Source organism: Lissotriton vulgaris, chromosome 4_1 (genome assembly GCF_964263255.1).
Source record: "Lissotriton vulgaris chromosome 4_1, aLisVul1.2, whole genome shotgun sequence".
Classification (NCBI taxonomy): Eukaryota; Metazoa; Chordata; class Amphibia; order Caudata; family Salamandridae; genus Lissotriton; species Lissotriton vulgaris.
The window spans coordinates 954,671,455-954,689,187 of NC_141691.1; the positions used below are offsets into that span (position 1 = coordinate 954,671,455).

Here is a 17,733-nt window from a genome sequence, read left to right on the forward strand (position 1 = left end):
TGGAAGAGGAGTGTGAGCTCCTGTAGGAACTCTCGCTCTCACCTGAAGAGACTGTTTGATCCTTGTCCTTCAGTCTCTGAAGCCACAGAAGCAGGCGTCCCTCTCTGTCTTTTAAAGTCTTGACAGAGAAAGTGCGTCAGACCTTACAATCCTTGGCAGAATGGTCAGGGTAGAGACAGTAGAGGCAGTCTTCATGTTTGTCATCTACATGCAGTCTCGGCTTACTACACGAGGCACAGTGTCCAAAGAGCCCTTTTTTAGGAGTGGTAGACATAGTGGACTCTAGCACTCCTCCACAAGAGTAAAATTGTAGAGAAAAATATGGAAAAAATCCAGAAATACCAGAAACCTGAGCAGAGCTCAGTGGAGACTCCCTTAGCACGACGTGCGGTAGAAAATCTGAGGGACTAGGGCTCCTTCCAGGAAGGTTCTAGAGGGTGGTAGTAGCTGATTGGCTCCTGGCCAAAGTTTTTTCCTTTTTTACAAAAGGACTCAGATAGGTTACTAATGTGAGGCCTCCGGCCTATTAGTGTATATATGTCTATATGACATTACTATTTTTATGTACCGGGGACTCCCACCCAGACGACGGGGAATGATTCAGGCATGTGAATCTATGAAAGATACCCATAATACTGGATAAACATGGTACCAAACTGGAGCGCTGAAGTTACATCCGAACCTGATGGCGGAAAAAAACAATCTAAGGATGGAGTTGATGCCAATGCGCACTATCGTCCAAAGAAGGAGTCACCTATCCCATGACTACAAAGACTTCTTCCAAGACAACAACAAGGTGCATCCGAGCCCAACACCAGATGGCGATCTATGCAAAAGTATGAATTTTGCAGCTCATATGCCTCGAACATAGTGTTATGTTGGTTCTGCAGTGCTTTTGTTAGCAGAACACGTGTAGAGGTCTTTTCAGAATATGATAGGACAATTAAGTCTTGGAATGTTGTTACCCACTGAAAGAGGGTAATGCCGGCTTTGCATGTATCAAGCCACATCAAACCCCTCCTACCGGCCCTGTAACCCTTTGAGAGTTGAGGAGTCTAAAATTGGCATAATACTTCTAATATTCAGATTGCTCTATTCGTAGTGAGCTCCTTTCTCAGAATTTGTTAATTGTGACATATCAGAGAAGGAATATTAGTGTTCTAGGTCTCTCACCCTCTTGCTGAACAGCTGAAAGCCAATGTGTTATTGACATGTGTACCCTGATTTGGCAGCTATAAATATACCCAAATGCAGAACCTAAAGTTCTCCCACTCTAGTGCCCTAGGTAATGCAGAAAGGAGTTTATGTCAAAATAGTTGGCATCAACTTGTGGATGTATTCCTTGCAGACCTTATGAGTTGAGGAAGCCTGAAACTTTCAGCGCAGGACTCAATGGAGGACCCCTCAGTTTGATGGTAGGAGGGTTATAATCTGAACTGTGGCAGCAGAGCACTCAACACAGTGTCACAAAATAAAGTATATAAGAATGACTGTCCAGTCATGAATTAATTAAATGACATGACAGTTTTTTTTATAACATTGGAAATGGTAGATTCTCTAGCATCCTACATCAGCATACTGTCAAATCTTTAGTTCAGAAGGTTTGAAATGCACATCAATCTCCAGTGATAGTCTTGAGAGAGGAAGCATATAGCTAGGAGCATTTATAGAACAGAACACCATTGATTTTATTGATCATAACTGTTCAGACGACAACGTTGAAGGGGGTGTAACTTGTCGATTACTAAGGCAAATCATCCAAACAGATCACTATGACGAGAGTCAGATTTAACCAAACCCATCCATGGTACAGATATATTAAAATATATGGGAGAAGCACTTGATACATATTTCAAAAACCAATAATGCCAAGGAAATCTTTATGAGAAACAAATAGGTCTAGTGCAAGAGTCCGTTTTCTTGGTCAAAATACTTCGGACCAACTGCACTTTTGTATTAAAACTTGTTTTTCATTTACACAGGTGGCACAATTGTACTCTCTGAATTACAAGAGCATTCTTGCTGCTACAGAATTGAAGAAGAGATTTTACAAACTTTATATGAGCAATGTTTCGAGTTTCGTTATTGCGCTGAAGAGGTCTTGTTGTTCATGGGATGAACCGAGCTGGCTGTGTCCATGTCTTGTTCTTTATTTTCATGTTTGCCAGAAACGAAAAAGTTATAATACAGATGTACAGTAGTCCATAGTATCTTGACCAAGAAAATGGACTCTTGCACAAGATCTTTTAATTTCTCCTAAATTTTGCCTTGGGAATATTGGATTTTGGAATAATATATAGGAGTGCTTCCCCATATGCTTTGATATATGTGGCAGTAATTTGTTTTTGTTTTTGGGGGGGGGGGGGTGTTAGCCCTGGGAGTTGAGCACCTGTTCTTTGGGAACGTGTGGTGACTTGTACCACAATCATTTCAAAGCACTCAGTTTGCCATCTATGGAACAGGATTGTTAAACCTTCAGAAACTAGTCGTAAAAGAGAAATTATAGGACTGGTCATCCCACACTTTCAATGGATTGATACAATCAGATGTAACTAAATGGGGCTCCCAGTAGGAATATTACTTTGACCTAATGACTGCCTAGAAGGAAAGACTGCCTGTTGCTTTATTAGCAAAGCAACAGAAACAACCCTCACACACAACACAAATGGATTGTATAAGAGTCATACCACTGGAGCACAGCATCATATCATATGCTCGAGACAGCCACCACCCACCTTCAGTGGGGCGATGTTCTAGATTCATGTACAAGACTGTCGAGGCAGAGCATAGGTCAAGTGCTCAAATGTAGAAATATTTTTATTGTTTTTGGTGCTAGCACTTGTTGAGACAGTTCTTCGGGCAAGGACTGGAATTTTGGATGAAAGAGTGAGTCTAAGTAGGTTTGAAGAAGCAAAACGGATCCCAACTGAACCCTGAAAATAACAGGGAACATCATGGTGTATTTGGTGTTACATTTTACTTCGTTCCATTTCCACAGTGCTGAATGTGTGGGACTCCTGCTGGATTAGCTGGCTGAAGTCTGGGTACTAGTCAACTTTGGTGAAGGAAGATAATATGCAGTCATGGACTACATTTCGTGAAGGATGCACTCTCCCATGAAATCCTTCTTGATCACTTACAGAAAGCCATCAATTTTATTATGCTAGTATAAGCAGAGTGACGAGGCTAAGACTAACCTGCTGTTTATGCACTTTTGATAAGACTGCCACAGCGTTTGGAGATATATGTGCTTGTACCTCATAGTTCCCTAATTCATTACCACATTTCGGTCATCCCCTCGCCCACTTTATCAATAGTGCCCCAAATGCTGCAATATTGTCCATATCCCTAAAGTTATTCTCAGGGATGTTAGCCTCAGGTTGGAGGTGACCATAGTGATGCCCTGCTGTTATGGGAGCTTTTAGCAGCAGTAGAGTCCAGTACTCTATTTCGGTCTCAGTCAGTGAACTTCCGGGGGGTTGAAGGCTTTCACCTTCTTTCTGATCTGCCTTTTTTTCCAAGGCTGGTGGGTAGTCAGTAATGTAGCTGTATGCGACATAAGTGGGCAGGAAGAATAGGGGGGTCAAAAAGGTGACCTACGGGATAGTAGTCCATAAATAAGTGACAAATGTAGGAATCTTACTCAGGTGTTGTGTTGCTCAGAGCAATGTTACCTCTTGAAAATACTTGCATTAGTAGTCATGAATGGCCAAAATGGAAATTCCAGACAAAGGGACCGCCTATCAGCTAAGGAAGGGATCTTAGAAAGTTGCAAAATAGCCAGGCATTTCTGGAGGTAACAGCATAACACTGATCATGAAGTCCCCACGCCGAAAGGAAGGATGGTCTCAGCAAGTATTGTGTCAATGAGTCAGAATTCAAAATAAGTATCACTGGGAATGAAGGGGCCGGAGAGATGGTGCAACATTGTCTAAGGGTACCTCATAGGCCCATGATCTGCGCCATTAGGCACGGCGATATTTTAAGGAACTGCCCCCATTTCCTCAGCACCACTTCCACCACGGAAAAATGCTCATCCAGACAAAAAAAGACTCGGAATCCTCAGTAGGCAACCTGAAACCCAGTTGCTGGGTCAGGTGGTATCTGGGCCAGTACCACAGCATTTGGTGGCAAAGCATCACTGATTGGCATTGTGCTTCAGAGGCTCTCAGACTCCAAGCAGCAAAGAGAATTCCTAGTAGGAAAGCAAACAAGTTATTACATGTGGAGGGGATGGCAGTTGCCTTACATGTATGTGAGGAAGCAAAGCCACAAGCCAATGTGGGTGACAGGCCCTAGATGGGATTCATTAGGAAAATCATTAACTTGTCTGCGATCATTGGTGGTAAACGCCATACATGTACAGGAGACTCACCTGTGGGGAGTGTAACTTGCCTATAAAAGGACGTCATCCCAGTGGACCACTATAGGGGGGGGAGGGGGGGGGGGGGATTTTGACCAAAATCTAGAGTTAGGAATCACTTATGCAGGACCAGATTCAAAACAGAAGAAACAAGTCCCGCGGGAGAGAGGAGCCGGAGCCGCTCACATCATCATCGTGTACCACAAGGCATGCTCCTCTCACCTTCCTAGATGAAGCACATTTCAGTATTTCCATGGCATAACTGTAAGGTGATTTCGAAGTTCATGGTTACACTTACATTTTTACATGTTTTGTCAGGCAGTGGGCAAAAGTACATGTTAGCTTGCTAATATATAGTGGACAGAGGCATCCAACTACGGATGCTATCTTTACAATGAATCATTTATATAGACTTGCATTTACAATTAATTTTAATATTGCTGATCATTTGCATAGACTAACAAACACAACACATTGGTTTTCATGGTTATTGTTACGTTGAAAACGTCTGATGCCCTATCATGCCGGAGGTATTAGGAATACGTTTAGGTTGGTTTCTAGTGATCCAGAGATTGGCCTACACTCAAGTGGATTACTTATGTTAGAGTGGAGGTCTACTTACTCTGAAAATAAATGTTATTGTCAGTATAGTTGCAGGTCAGCTTATCAAAGAAGAAAATTAGCGAGCTTAGGAGTGTCAGGGCAAAGCCAAAAGTGGACACCTCTTGATTTTGCAATTGCTTGTTCAAGATGGCTGATGGGAAACAGTCGAAACTAGTTCTTACAATACAAGATCAATGTTGGTCAGAGAATAAACATCACTTAACAGTTCCGTTTGTGCATGAACTGCATAAGTAATTCTTAGAGTGCATTAAGCTATAAAAAAAATCTCAGCAAAGTGGCAAATTAAAAGTTCTTTTAAAAAACTGGAGCATTTTAAATGAAAGTATTTAATCAATCACATACGAAGCATGAATTCACTGTATTGGATCAGGACAGCGAGTGAATAACAGGGAGAATTTTAATGAATCATGCCACTTCGGAACATTCTGGAATATCATGTTTAGGACAAAGATTTATTCAAAAAAGTATGCAGCACAACTCCCACTATTGGAGGAACTAAAAGTATTAAAAGGCTGTATAAAATACAAAGGGCTGACCTATGCGGATATAATTCTGTAAGAAATAGTATACTCATTGGAAAGACATTTAATAATAGACATTCCTTGTGCTTTATCGCAATTCTGAGTAATATGCACTTTGATGTGCATGGTGCAAAGTTAACATCTCTCTGAAACTTCCTATTTAGCACATATCCACTTTCTTTTTTACATATCAGATACATGCAGCACATTTCGCTGTAAAGATGGGAGAAAAAACATTGGAAGGTAATACATAGAACACGGTTAACTGCTGTTCTTATATACAATCAGAATACAAAATTTAACAAAGTGATACAGTTCAAGGGTAACTTTCTATTTGTAAAACCCAATGCAACATTGTGTGTGTGTGCTGCTAAACTCACTCTAGGGTCTAAGTACATTTTGTGGCTACATCGGACTGTATACATGTACGGTATCTAACTTCATACGGGTACTCGCCCTGCAGCAGTCTGCTTCTGTAGGGCTGCTGAAATCCCTGGTGATTTTTAATATCCCAATTAGATATGGGGTGCTGTACCCTAGATACTTAAATACACTGTTTTTCATCGAGGAAAATGGCAATATTAGATAAAAACTAGTCTTAAGTTGGTTGATCATCAATTTCTCCCCCTAATTTTCTGCCGGTAGACACATACAGTTAAGGATGTCCGTTCACCTTAAATAACGTGCATCTCCAAAGTATAAATTCAGTTTATCTAGGTAAAATATTGCACCAGAACAAGCCTGCTGGGTCTACTTAAATGTGATAGTTAATGTAACCGAGTAGTCGCATTCGTTGACAATAAACCAAATAATACGTTGAGCGATATTTGTCACATTCACTTTCTTCTGTCTTTCTTGGTGCAGCAGTGCCAGCTCAGTCTTGAAACTGCTTTAAAGTGGTGGTAGCCTGTAGCAGTGACTAGTTACAACAGCCTTTGCTTTCAACTATATTGCTGTCTGGATAAAGAATATTCTGTAAGCTTATATTTAGGTCAGTCTAGGCAACTTTGAAATAGTTGTTCTAATCATTATAAAACCATGAAACTCGATATAAAAATAAAGAATAAAAACTAAAAAAACATGACGCTGTCAAACAACTACTATATCGTCCCAACAAATAAATGATAGATGCTTCACCAAACCCTCATTTGACGCACACACACATGCAGTACACAATTCAATCTTATGACTTAAAATGTATCTCTGAAAAAGCTGCAGTTAAAAAAATTACAAAGATAAGACATGTTCCTTCTCTTGTTAATCCCTATTTCTTCTTCCTTCCACGATGGCTGCCTGCCTTGCCTTACACAGGTACAGAAACAACCTTTCCAGCAGTCACTCAAGCAAACCTTGCCTTGCCTGGCCCTGCACAATCACTTTTGCCTCCTCCGTCACCTGCACAAAGATTGAGTGCTTGATTGGCTTTTACGGAGACCATCAAATTTTCTTCTCAGAATTGCATTACTTTTACATACTGCAACATGCTTCCTGTCTGAAAACTACACCAGCGTAAGTTCTGCTGCATCCTCCTGGTTTTTGTACATCTTGTAATCTCGCTCTTTGAACGAGCTAGTGATGTAGTCCTCTGGGGGAAGGTTCCTCCTGTATTCTCGTACACTTTTGATAGTCAATCCACATAGCACAGCACTTGGAAAGTACAAACAAGCAGCAACAAGGCCAAAAATGGCAACCGCAGCATCGCCACCTTGAACCTCGCAGTTCATCCAGTTATAGCCTCGCCCTGCGTACAGCTGAGCCCTCTGTTTACACAAATCTGTTGCATTCACCACCGTGATAAAGTGGAGATAGAGGGCAACAGCTACAATGTAACCCACGCAGGCAAGTACTTCAAAGACCAGTTCGGCCATGAGGATGCGGATTGAGAGGTGATGGAAGGGTTTGGCTCCAAGAATTAAGAAACCAAGCGTGATGGCACCGACTGCCAAGCTGAAAGACACTCCACTATACACGCCAGGTGCTCTCAACTGGCTATATTGCATGTCTAGTTCACGTGCCTTCTGGAACTCTGTACCTTCAAATGGGCTGATCATCGAATCCATAGTCAAGGAGCCCATTCCTGCACCAATAGAGGAAGTGAACCCCGAGGTCACAGAAAAGGAGGCTACCACACATATAAGGACCAAAATGTTGACTAGAATTTCCACAAACTGCAAGATACCTGCACAAAAGAAAGAAAAACAATCATTTGTGGAGAACTTCTCGGTGCAAATTATTCACCATTACACTGCACAATGTTTGTAGAAATGAAATCATAACACCTCTATATCAGTGACCAGTTAAAATGAAATTGAAATATTTGTATTCGATCACATTAATGTAGCAGCACCATATCTTTATATTTCTTGGCTCCAAAGTGGCGGCACTTTCATCTCAAATAACACCAATATGCTCAGCTTATGCATTATGTGACAAATCTCACTTCTCAGCATTATTTCACTCCAGGCTCACTAGTTCTTGCAGCTGGAGAATAAGTAAATTACCAGAGCAAAGACATTGTTCATGCATTCTGGGGAAAGTGTTTTACGGAATATCAGCATTATTTTATTAAACATCCGCGGTCCGCAATAGTTCTCAATTGGCTTTAGCACAGGGGTTCTATAGAGTTGCCCGCTCTAATTGAGAGTGCCGCTGTGTGCATCTGAAGAACATGTCCGAACAGATTTGAGGAAAGAAGGTGCAAGTCCAACATTTGCTGCAGATGTTTGAGGTGGTCAGCAGGTCGGGAGTACAAAACCAAAGCGGCTGTTTGAAGCACCTGCTCCATCTTTAACAGTGCAAGGGTTATCCTGCCTGCATTTCGAAGGGTAAATAAAGCTCCCTGCAGGATGGTGCAGTGAGAATCTGCACCCGCTTACAGGGAGATGTCTTGGGGTGGTCTATGGAAGCACGTTGGCCCCTTTCAGGGATCCCAGGGAGGGAGAAACACTGCACCATGTCTTTGTGGCGCACAGCCAGTGCGCCTTCTGACACTTTCTTTCCCTTTACACCCACGCCCAAATACAGCACAGTGGCAAATGGTTTATAACATTAGCATGGGGTCAAGCCCACATGCTAATGAGGAACGCCTGCTTAAGTGAGCTTTGAATGATTCACCTGCAGGTGTTTATTGGTCTGCATATTTTTTTCGCTAGTCAGGCTCCAGTTAGTTGCCAGGATGTTTGACTATTTGGAGCTAGGTGGTAAGTGCAGATGGTTTACTTGGGAAAAACCTATGAAAGTTGCCTTTGTCTGGTGACTACACTATTGAACCCTCATATCAGTTTCTGTTACTTCTGTTAAACTGCCTAAACCCAAGGCATTGCACAAAAGGTTTGGTATGATATCGCTCGTGTGGCATTAATAGGAAAAGCTGCAAGTACTTGCACAACTAATTACAGCTGCATATTAGTATAATTCACCATTCTCAAGGGTAATCTAGAACCCCTGTCTCCTACTTGTGAGCTCAGTTGGTCTGGATGACACAGAAACATCACCATCTCCTGGTTAGATATATGTGTTGGTTTAATCCCGATCTAGTGTAAGAAATAAACTGCACAGCCCCTTAAGGATTTTGTGGGACATGTGCATCCTTTATTGTTTATGGACATCTTGATTATCTACAGCAGGGTCAAACTCGGTCTCCAATATCCATACCAGTAGGCCTGTGCAGGAAGATAGAATAGCATGGGTGCATGTGATGTGCAGACTTTCTGCCAAGATAAGGATGTCACTTCACCATGGCTGTCACTTTTCAGAGAGAGCAAATTAATACGTAGCTCAAATTCTCCAGCAGAATTTTCAAACCCATTCTTTGTAAAAAAAATATAATGGACTTTCAGTCAAAAGATCATTGATTATACCAGGTTTTGCTTTTCTGCAATTCTTGACTTCAGGTCTTCAAAAATTGCAACCATCTATCTTTGCAAACCCTTTCACTTGAACTACCCAATCAACTTCCACTAGAAACAGCTTTTTCCATCCGTGGCAAATCCTTCCACACATCGCTTCAGGACCAAATATCCCAGTGGTTCACACTCTAACAAAACATTTAAGGAAGCAAATACGCAGGACTTTCACAATACAAGCACAATTGCCTCCCAAAAGTAGAAAATCTACCTGCCAAACTGAGTACAGGCCTTAATAAGACATTTTAATCTGGATTCCTAAAAGCGTTGATTTATTGAATGCAAGCCAAAGCAAGGGTTCCAGTCAAGATTCTTTGCCCCAAATAGACAGTCTTGCATGCCAAACGGATCTTCTATTTCTTCCCGTCTCCCAGGACTTTACAGACCCATATCCAAAACACATCAGGGAATAGGACAGATACTTCTTCATTTAGAGTCTCAATTTGTAGAACACCTTCCATCTGCACTGTAAATCCCGCACTACTACTAATCTGCTGTTGGAAGGCCTTCAAACCATACTAAAAATCTCCACCAATACTACCACCACAATAACAATATCACTGCCAACAAAAATACATCATGACCAATACCACACCACCAATACCACAAATGACATCAATACCACCATCAGAAACAACCATAGCTACTACAAATACCACCACCACTTCCATTATCGATACCACCACTAACAATATCCATACCATTACCAAAATATATTGCCACTAATACAAATATTACCATTACCACACCACCATTCAATTCCAGTCGCACCAGGAATATCACCATCAACATCCCACAACCTCAATACCATACCACCACCAACGCCAACGTTAATAACACCAAATCCCCTAAATACAACCACCTACTACTATTAATACCTCCTATACCACAACCACATATACCACAATCCAACCTCAATAACACACCACTAATTAAACCCACATATCACTAATATTACCACACCCAAAACATCATCATCATGACCAGTACCAAGCACTAGCAAAGACAATATGACTGGCTTTGGTTGGATAAGAACCTCTGTATGCATGTTTCTGCACGTGTTAGTTCATTGAATCCAGACCAATTGGCATTGCCTCTGCTTGTTATCTTCAGTCCAATACCCCCCTCTTAATTTGTTTCTACTGTTTGATTTCTTGTTGGCCTTCCTGTATATGCTTTTCAACTCCTCACACGCTCTCAATGACCTTTATTTCCTCCTTTACAAACTTGTTTGTATTTCTCAATTCCTGGCTCCTTTTCCTCAACTCCCCTTTTGAACTTTAATAAAACTCGGCAATCTTCACTCTGCTGACAAATTCATATATGATCTTGCTCCTTCTCATCACTCTTCTGTTATTCATATCTCATGTTACAATCTTTACTGGGCAGCCCAAGTTCCTATTTCGATTCCTTCCCTCGAGACTGCTCTGGCATTTTTAGGGTCATGTATAATGGTCTACTTTACCTATATATTGCACCATTAGTTTAAGTAATGTATGTTATTTTGGTGAAAGCGACTTCTAAATTTTATAAGAGTAAAAATAAGTGAAGGAACCAGAAAAATACACGTTCAAGTAAATATTTCAGGGAAAGGGTCACGCACCATGCTAAGTCAAGGACTCCGGTGGCCTGTTTTTTTAATGTCTTCTGAAGGCACTTGGAGGTGCAGTACTAATTTGAGACCCTTATGTTAACCCACAGCCATGGTTTAGGTTTTTATATCAAGATCTATACTCCAAACATCCTTCTAGTCAAAGCAAAACGGTTTCTCACACATGAGCAGGCCTCTCTTGTACAAACAAATTACAGATATCGCGCTATGGGCCTTAGGAGTTTCATAACTGTCAAGCTTCGATAGGGGATACCATGCACGCAGCACTATGTATATGTTTGTCACATAACCTGCTCCTGGGCCTTAAGGACCAAATGACATGGAGATCTAGTGTATTCCATTTGAGGGTAAGGAGTAACATACTCTAATGATTGACAGTATTTTTGGTGTTCCACTGTAGCTTTGCTTTCTCTTGGTCCTAAATGGGGCTGCCCTGAAAATATCACATTATGAAGGGAAGGAGCCGTACCGATAAAAATAAACTATGATCTTCTATGCACAAACATGCCTGCCTGCATGATGTATGTATGCTAATGGGAAAACGAAACATTAGCCTTGGATGAAGAAATCCGTTCTAAATGGCCGAGTTATTAACTAAGAAAAAGCTTACTTATTTTAAGGACAGAAAATTGCTTACAAAATAAGGCTTATGTTAATAGTTACAACAAGGTAAGATATGTTAAACTCCAAAAAAATGTATTGCATATAGTTAATACACGAATTTAAATATTCATCAACATCTTTATACTGCATGGGTTGTAGTACTCTTTGGAAAAGTTAACATTAATTAATGAGCATCGATTGTAGCAACTTCAGAATGGATCAACAATCTACTAGGCAACCATTTTGCCACCTCAGATTCCCTATTGTCACCATAAACCTCAAGCCCTGCTTCGCGAAAACATGACTGTTCTAGATATTAAGAAACCCCTATGCCTATATGATTCCACATACAATTTAATCTACCACTAAGCCAAGGATGCAAACAAAGTTCTGTAAATGTTAGGCTTCCGGGGGCTGACATTGGATAGCATGCTCCCTTTTGATTTTGTTCCAATCATGGCTAGCAATTATTTCAACTGCCCCAGGTCTCCAGATACAATTCACCATCTTGGGATTAGAAGTTCTAATCCTTTTTACAATGAAATCACTACGTTCAGCCCAAAAGACAACTGGATGTCGAGGACCCTTAAAGCCGAAGAAGATGTTATCAATCATTTAGAGTGTCTTGCCCTTATACAGTTGGCCCTCATTGACACAAGGATTGTCGTTCCTCTAATGTAACTACCCATTTCAAACAACAACTCATCCCTTTTGTCAACCATGCCAGTGGCTATGCAACAGAGAAGAATTAACATGTTCTACTTACTCCACAACTAATACAACCTATCTCAAACCCAGCTAGCAATCTCTACACAGTCTTGCACTATCTCAAAGTTCCAAAGGGGGAGGGAAAGTATGCTCCTCCCTCAGAGATAGGCCCCAATGCTGCCTAAATATGTGACCCCCTAGCTAACTCATGCATAGCATTCAAAACCAACAGCATCCAAGAAGTGTGAAGCGTGTTGGCAGCTGTTGAAAATCCCCCATGACTTTCATACATTAAACAATGTTTCACTCACACCGGCCAGGAGATCAGTTGAAAAATTTGCCCACCACCCCTTTGTTCTAGGTCTGCTATTCCAGTCTACTATGTGAGCAGGATACAATATTAAGCAGGACATGTAAAATGAGAGGCAAAAGCAACACCGAAAAAGGAATACACCCAAATTCAGAAAATAAGCTGGTGAAACTCAAATAGGGACTTGATAAATGGAAATCAGTCAGATTCTTTCCTCTAAACCATGTTACATAAGTTATAAATGCTTACCTAAAACTAATATGGGCGGTTTATGGAAAATGCATATCCTAAGTGTCCCGGTGGGCAAAGATCAGTCCCACTATTTCTACATTTGCTTTTTTTCTTAGGTGGGCTTAGAACCATACTGTACTATCTAAGGAGCAATAATCAAATTAATCAGCAGACTATAGGCATCCGAGCCAAGTGCTTCAGTTTTACTAGCTACATACAGGGAGAGCCACGTGTGCCGACCTTCATCGGTGACTAAAGAGAGGATGCCAAAATCGAAGATTATATTGAGGCTGCTATCATTGGCATTTTTTTCAGCACGAAGGCCATTAAAGCTGGATGGATCTGTTCATTGTAATGGTTCAGAGCAACTATGAAAAACTCTTCAAGCGCCAAGTAAACCAATCAGCATATTTTTTGGTGATCTGGAATTTCTCTATAAAGACTTTGGAGATAAGAAGGCATTACATTCGACCTCACAACAGTTATTCTTTTCATTTCGTTTATGATTTGTGAACCAAACATTTGATATTTTAGATATTTGCTAGTCGGGAGCTTCACAGGGAGCAAGAATATCAAAATGCAGGGTAGGGCTCTCGAAGCTGGAAACCAAAATGAGCACAGACGTATAACAGTCAAAGCGAGAGGGGTGGTTAAAAGAGCTGTGAGGGAAGTCAGGTCAACATTAATCAGACCGAGGTTTTGCACAAGAAATAAGTGGGAGTAAACGCTTGTGAAAGACACCTACAAACTGAACAGTATAGCAGAAAGGCTGTTCGTGGCAGACTGACGGGAATGCGACTGAAAAACCTCAAGTACCAGGTCTTAGTGAGGCAGAGGAAATATGGGATTTAAATATGTGAGATATTTTTCGAGCATGCAAGAAGAGTTTAAAATCAGATGGAGGCTTGCAATCCTTCGAGATCATATTATGGTGAGAATTTGGACAGGTGGTCCCAGGCATGTGTTGAGGACTAAGACGGTGACATGATACGGGACAGCAAGGCAGGACAATTAAGTCATAGAAGAAAGGTCAGCAGCTAAGCTGGTGATCTAGAGAAAGGGTGGTTCCCCATTGGCGCATCCACAAAGCTCAGTATCCAGGGCAGCCAGAAAGAAATTAGCAGACTACACAGTAGATGGTGTATAAATTGAGAGAAATTACAGTCGGGAGGGTGCATGGGAGCTAGTTCGAGATGCTCAGAAGGTGAACCACTAGCAAGGGGGACCATACGGATGAGAGAGAAGGGATACTGTACTCAGCCAACAAAGTTTCTGTTTCAGAAAGGGATTAAAAATGATACCCGTTAGGGCAGTACAGATAAATACAGTCAAATTATTATTTTTATTTTTTTAACAGACACTCGGCTACGTTTAAAGGAATAGTCCATGCTCAAGTAAAACCTACCAAACAACAGTTCAGCTTCCCCAACGATAATGTAATTATCTAAAAAAAAGAAATAGTGCAGACTCCATAAGAACCAAGCAGGTTGGAACAGAAAGGCTTACGCCATTGACAGAATAGAACACAAAAAATCTACTTCTACGACACTACATATTAAAGCAAAGATGCCAGAACATGCCACAGCTTGCTTTTCAATACCCCCACTCGCTAAATTACCTTCTCCAATTTACACCTACTTTTATAAGCAAGCAATTGAAATTATATTTGTTAATACCACTACCTCAAGAGTTTGTTTCTCAACTTCCTGGAAAAGAGCATTGTTTTCTAGAAACGGAACTAAAAAACACAAGAATTAAATACACATTTGCAAATACTTACGAATGTCGAGCAAATGTAGATAAGCTCAGAAAATATAAATTATGTGCATTTAATTATTATTATTTTTTTAACTATTATGAATAGATACAAGGTACTGCTAATTCCAGAGGGAAGCCAAGTAAACCTAATTCGAGTTTTTCTTTTATTATTTAAGTAGATATTGTTAGTGAAAAGTTCAGGGAGCAATACAACAGGCACCAGGGCAAATTCTTTACCTGCAGCACAATAATTAATGCACTGTGATCTAAACTGCACATTTGGACGTAAGAGCTACCCTCGCACATGCTAATGCAGGTAATCAACTCAATGAGCACTGGTCGGTATCTTATTAGACGGCTGTCTAAAGCAGACGTCACTCACACTTTGCTCCTCCTGGGCAGGCTTCGTAACAAGTGGGAAACCGAGCTAGATGAGAGTTCAATACACTGGCTTATATTTTCACAGTACCTAGGAACGCTAGATTTAAGCGTATACAATGTTATGTACTACAAAGAGCCTACCAGGCACTGGGAAAATGAATTACATTTTTCCCTGGGTGCCAACGCTCCATGACCTTGATGTCATCTACTGGACCTGGAAATGTCACTGGCTGAGCTGGCTGAGGACATGCTCTGCCTTGACCCGTTTCTGGTTAGCGGATACCCAAATGGGCTGAATATCAGGATACGTTAAGCTACACTGCTGGGTTGTCTGCAAACTGAGAGGCATATTTATCATAGGATTGTTTCGCTTTTGCACCACCCTGAGTAGCTTGAAAAAATCTAGAGAAATGAAACGCAGTGCAAATTGCTGTGTTGCGTTACTGTGTGCTGAAAAAGGCATTCCATGGGTGGAGCGTGAGTGTTCCCACACATTCCGTCATGGATAATGAAGAACTCCAGATTTACCAATACTGGTAGACCTGGAAAAGGGTCAAAATGCTATGCCTTCTCAGGGGTGGCTTAGCAAGGAGAAATATCTCAGGCCAGTGTCCCTTCCTGCACAAAAACAATCCTGCTTGCAATACAAGCACCCTTGCACTATGGTGTGAGAGTGCCTGCGTTGGCACTAGGCAGCACATTGTGCACCAGCACTGGGAAAAGACAAATGCTCAATATTATGATAAATGATGTGATTTCCTGCCATTTCCCCGTCATGCAGTACAGAAAGATGACTTGCTGCACTAGATGACTTTTTGTTATGTATGCCCCTAAGATTATTAAAGTGCTAAAAAAAAACTGCTGAGGTTTACTACCTAGGCCTAGCCCTTTTTTAGGCAAGATGCTGTATAATGCCCCTTTAGAAGGCCAGTGCGCCCCCCTTCAGTACCTCACATCACACCACACAATTGCAGCTCTCACCCCTTAAAAGACATATGATCAATCGTTTACATCTTAACTCTTTCCCAGATCCAGTTTAGAATGTGTTTTTAGGTCTTTGTTATCACACACAAAGGGCCTGTATAAGTCCGGTGGTCCAAGGACTGTCAGACTTACAGGGGCACAGCAGTGCCGGTCCAGCCACTGCTGCACCAGCGATCTGACGCCCCATTAAGAGTGGGGCAATCAAACCGCCATTGCACCGCCGCAGCTGCCAGGGAACCGCCACATGGTGGTCGGGTCTCAGTAATATGTTGGTGGTGCCGCTGCGACACCGCCATGCATATTATGAGTTTCAGGACTGCCAGCAGTGCCATGGAAGTCTTTTCTCGATGAAAAGGCTGGTTGTCCTGAAACAAAGGTGGCCCTACAGAGCCAGTCATTGCCCATGTGCAATTTGATGCATGCAGGGGTGCACAGCTTGTGCCCTCCTGTGTGCATGCACTCCAGTTCCTGCAGGGCATGGGCTTTACAGTCCATGCTCTGCAGGAACTGTTTTTGGCATTCCCATTGCCCATTTTCAGAGGCACCGCCGTGAGATTGCCAAAAACAGTGCGCCAGACACAAGGAAACTTGCAATTGGGCGGGAGTTGCAACCACAAGTTTGGCAGTGCAGGAGCAGACAGCCGGCATGACGGTCTGCTTCTGCACCGCCAAACTCAATTTGGCTCCATGTCTGTTAAAAAAAAAAAAAGATGACATATTAGGCACTTCATCTGCCATAAAAGAGAATCCATCAATGACTTACCACACATGTCGTCATTAAGATGGGACTAATTTTGTCATCTGTATCAGACTGTTTCTTTATTATTTTTGGCTACATGCAATGGCCAACTTATTGCACCTGCAATGCTTAAAACAAATGTGATGACTGACTAACCAGTCGAATGCCCAATGTTATTAGATTGTAACAAAAAAGTTAAATGGATATGTATTTATTTTTAAAGTAAAGGCTGCTTGTTGTGCCAACACTCATTTTACCCCTGGTCTACCAAGTGCCTACCAAATCTACAGCCAAAGGCTTTGTTGGATAATCTAGTCTGGGCACATGTAAAATGGCTTCGAGTTAACTTTGCATTGGCTCTAAACATACAAATATTTTACTGGCATGCAAAAATAAATTAAAACACTTCCACTACAACATTACCGGTACATCTAACGAAACACGCAGTACCAACCACCTCGGAGGCTCTCTAATGCCTGCAAGTCTGAGATTACACAATGCACATAACCAAGGTAAGGGAGAGAGCCTTGCACTGGGCCTTATTGAGATACCTGAGCCTCCACATCCCTCACTGTCATACGACAGCCTTTTCCTGCTCCTCGACTGGAGCTCAACCTGCTTCACATTAAATATGAGCATCCTAGTGTCCTGCAGTCTTGAGCTGCTGCATTCTTTGCCTAGCTGCCTGAAATTAAAGCAGCGGATCATGTTACACAGGATCACAGTGAAACCAAATTCAGATCCTAGTAAGGCACCTGTTCCACATGAGTTTATGTTATATCTATACTACTATTATAAAGCAAGAACTTTGGACCTTTGAGGCGGGTAAACTCGGGAACCACAGCGCCAATCCACACACCCGATACATCATTGTAATGGTCAGGGTGTGCAGATGGACATAGGCTATATAAAAATAAAAAATATACGTTATTTAAAAAATTGACGATAAAAGTAGTCCCTGCGTGGTGACATCAGGCGCGCGGGGAGGAGCGGC

The 17,733-nt window shown here is 41.6% G+C and overlaps 1 protein-coding gene across 2 annotated transcripts in view; it reads right to left on the reverse strand.

The window, feature by feature from the left end:
• Positions 1-5,264: 5,264 nt before the first annotated feature.
• Positions 5,265-17,733, reverse strand: part of LOC147722748 (MARVEL domain-containing protein 3-like) — a 300,764-nt gene continuing 288,295 nt past the window's right edge. Inside the window, exons 4-5 of one of the 2 annotated variants that reach the window (XM_086965216.1) lie at positions 14,283-14,321; positions 5,265-7,687 (exon numbers count right to left, since the gene is read on the reverse strand). In XM_086965216.1, the coding sequence (XP_086821342.1) occupies positions 7,008-7,687; positions 14,283-14,321 (719 nt within the window). In that variant the 3' untranslated portion in view covers positions 5,265-7,007. The remainder of the gene's footprint in view (positions 7,688-14,282; positions 14,322-17,733) is intronic. The other variant, XM_086965217.1, reaches the window with a different exon arrangement.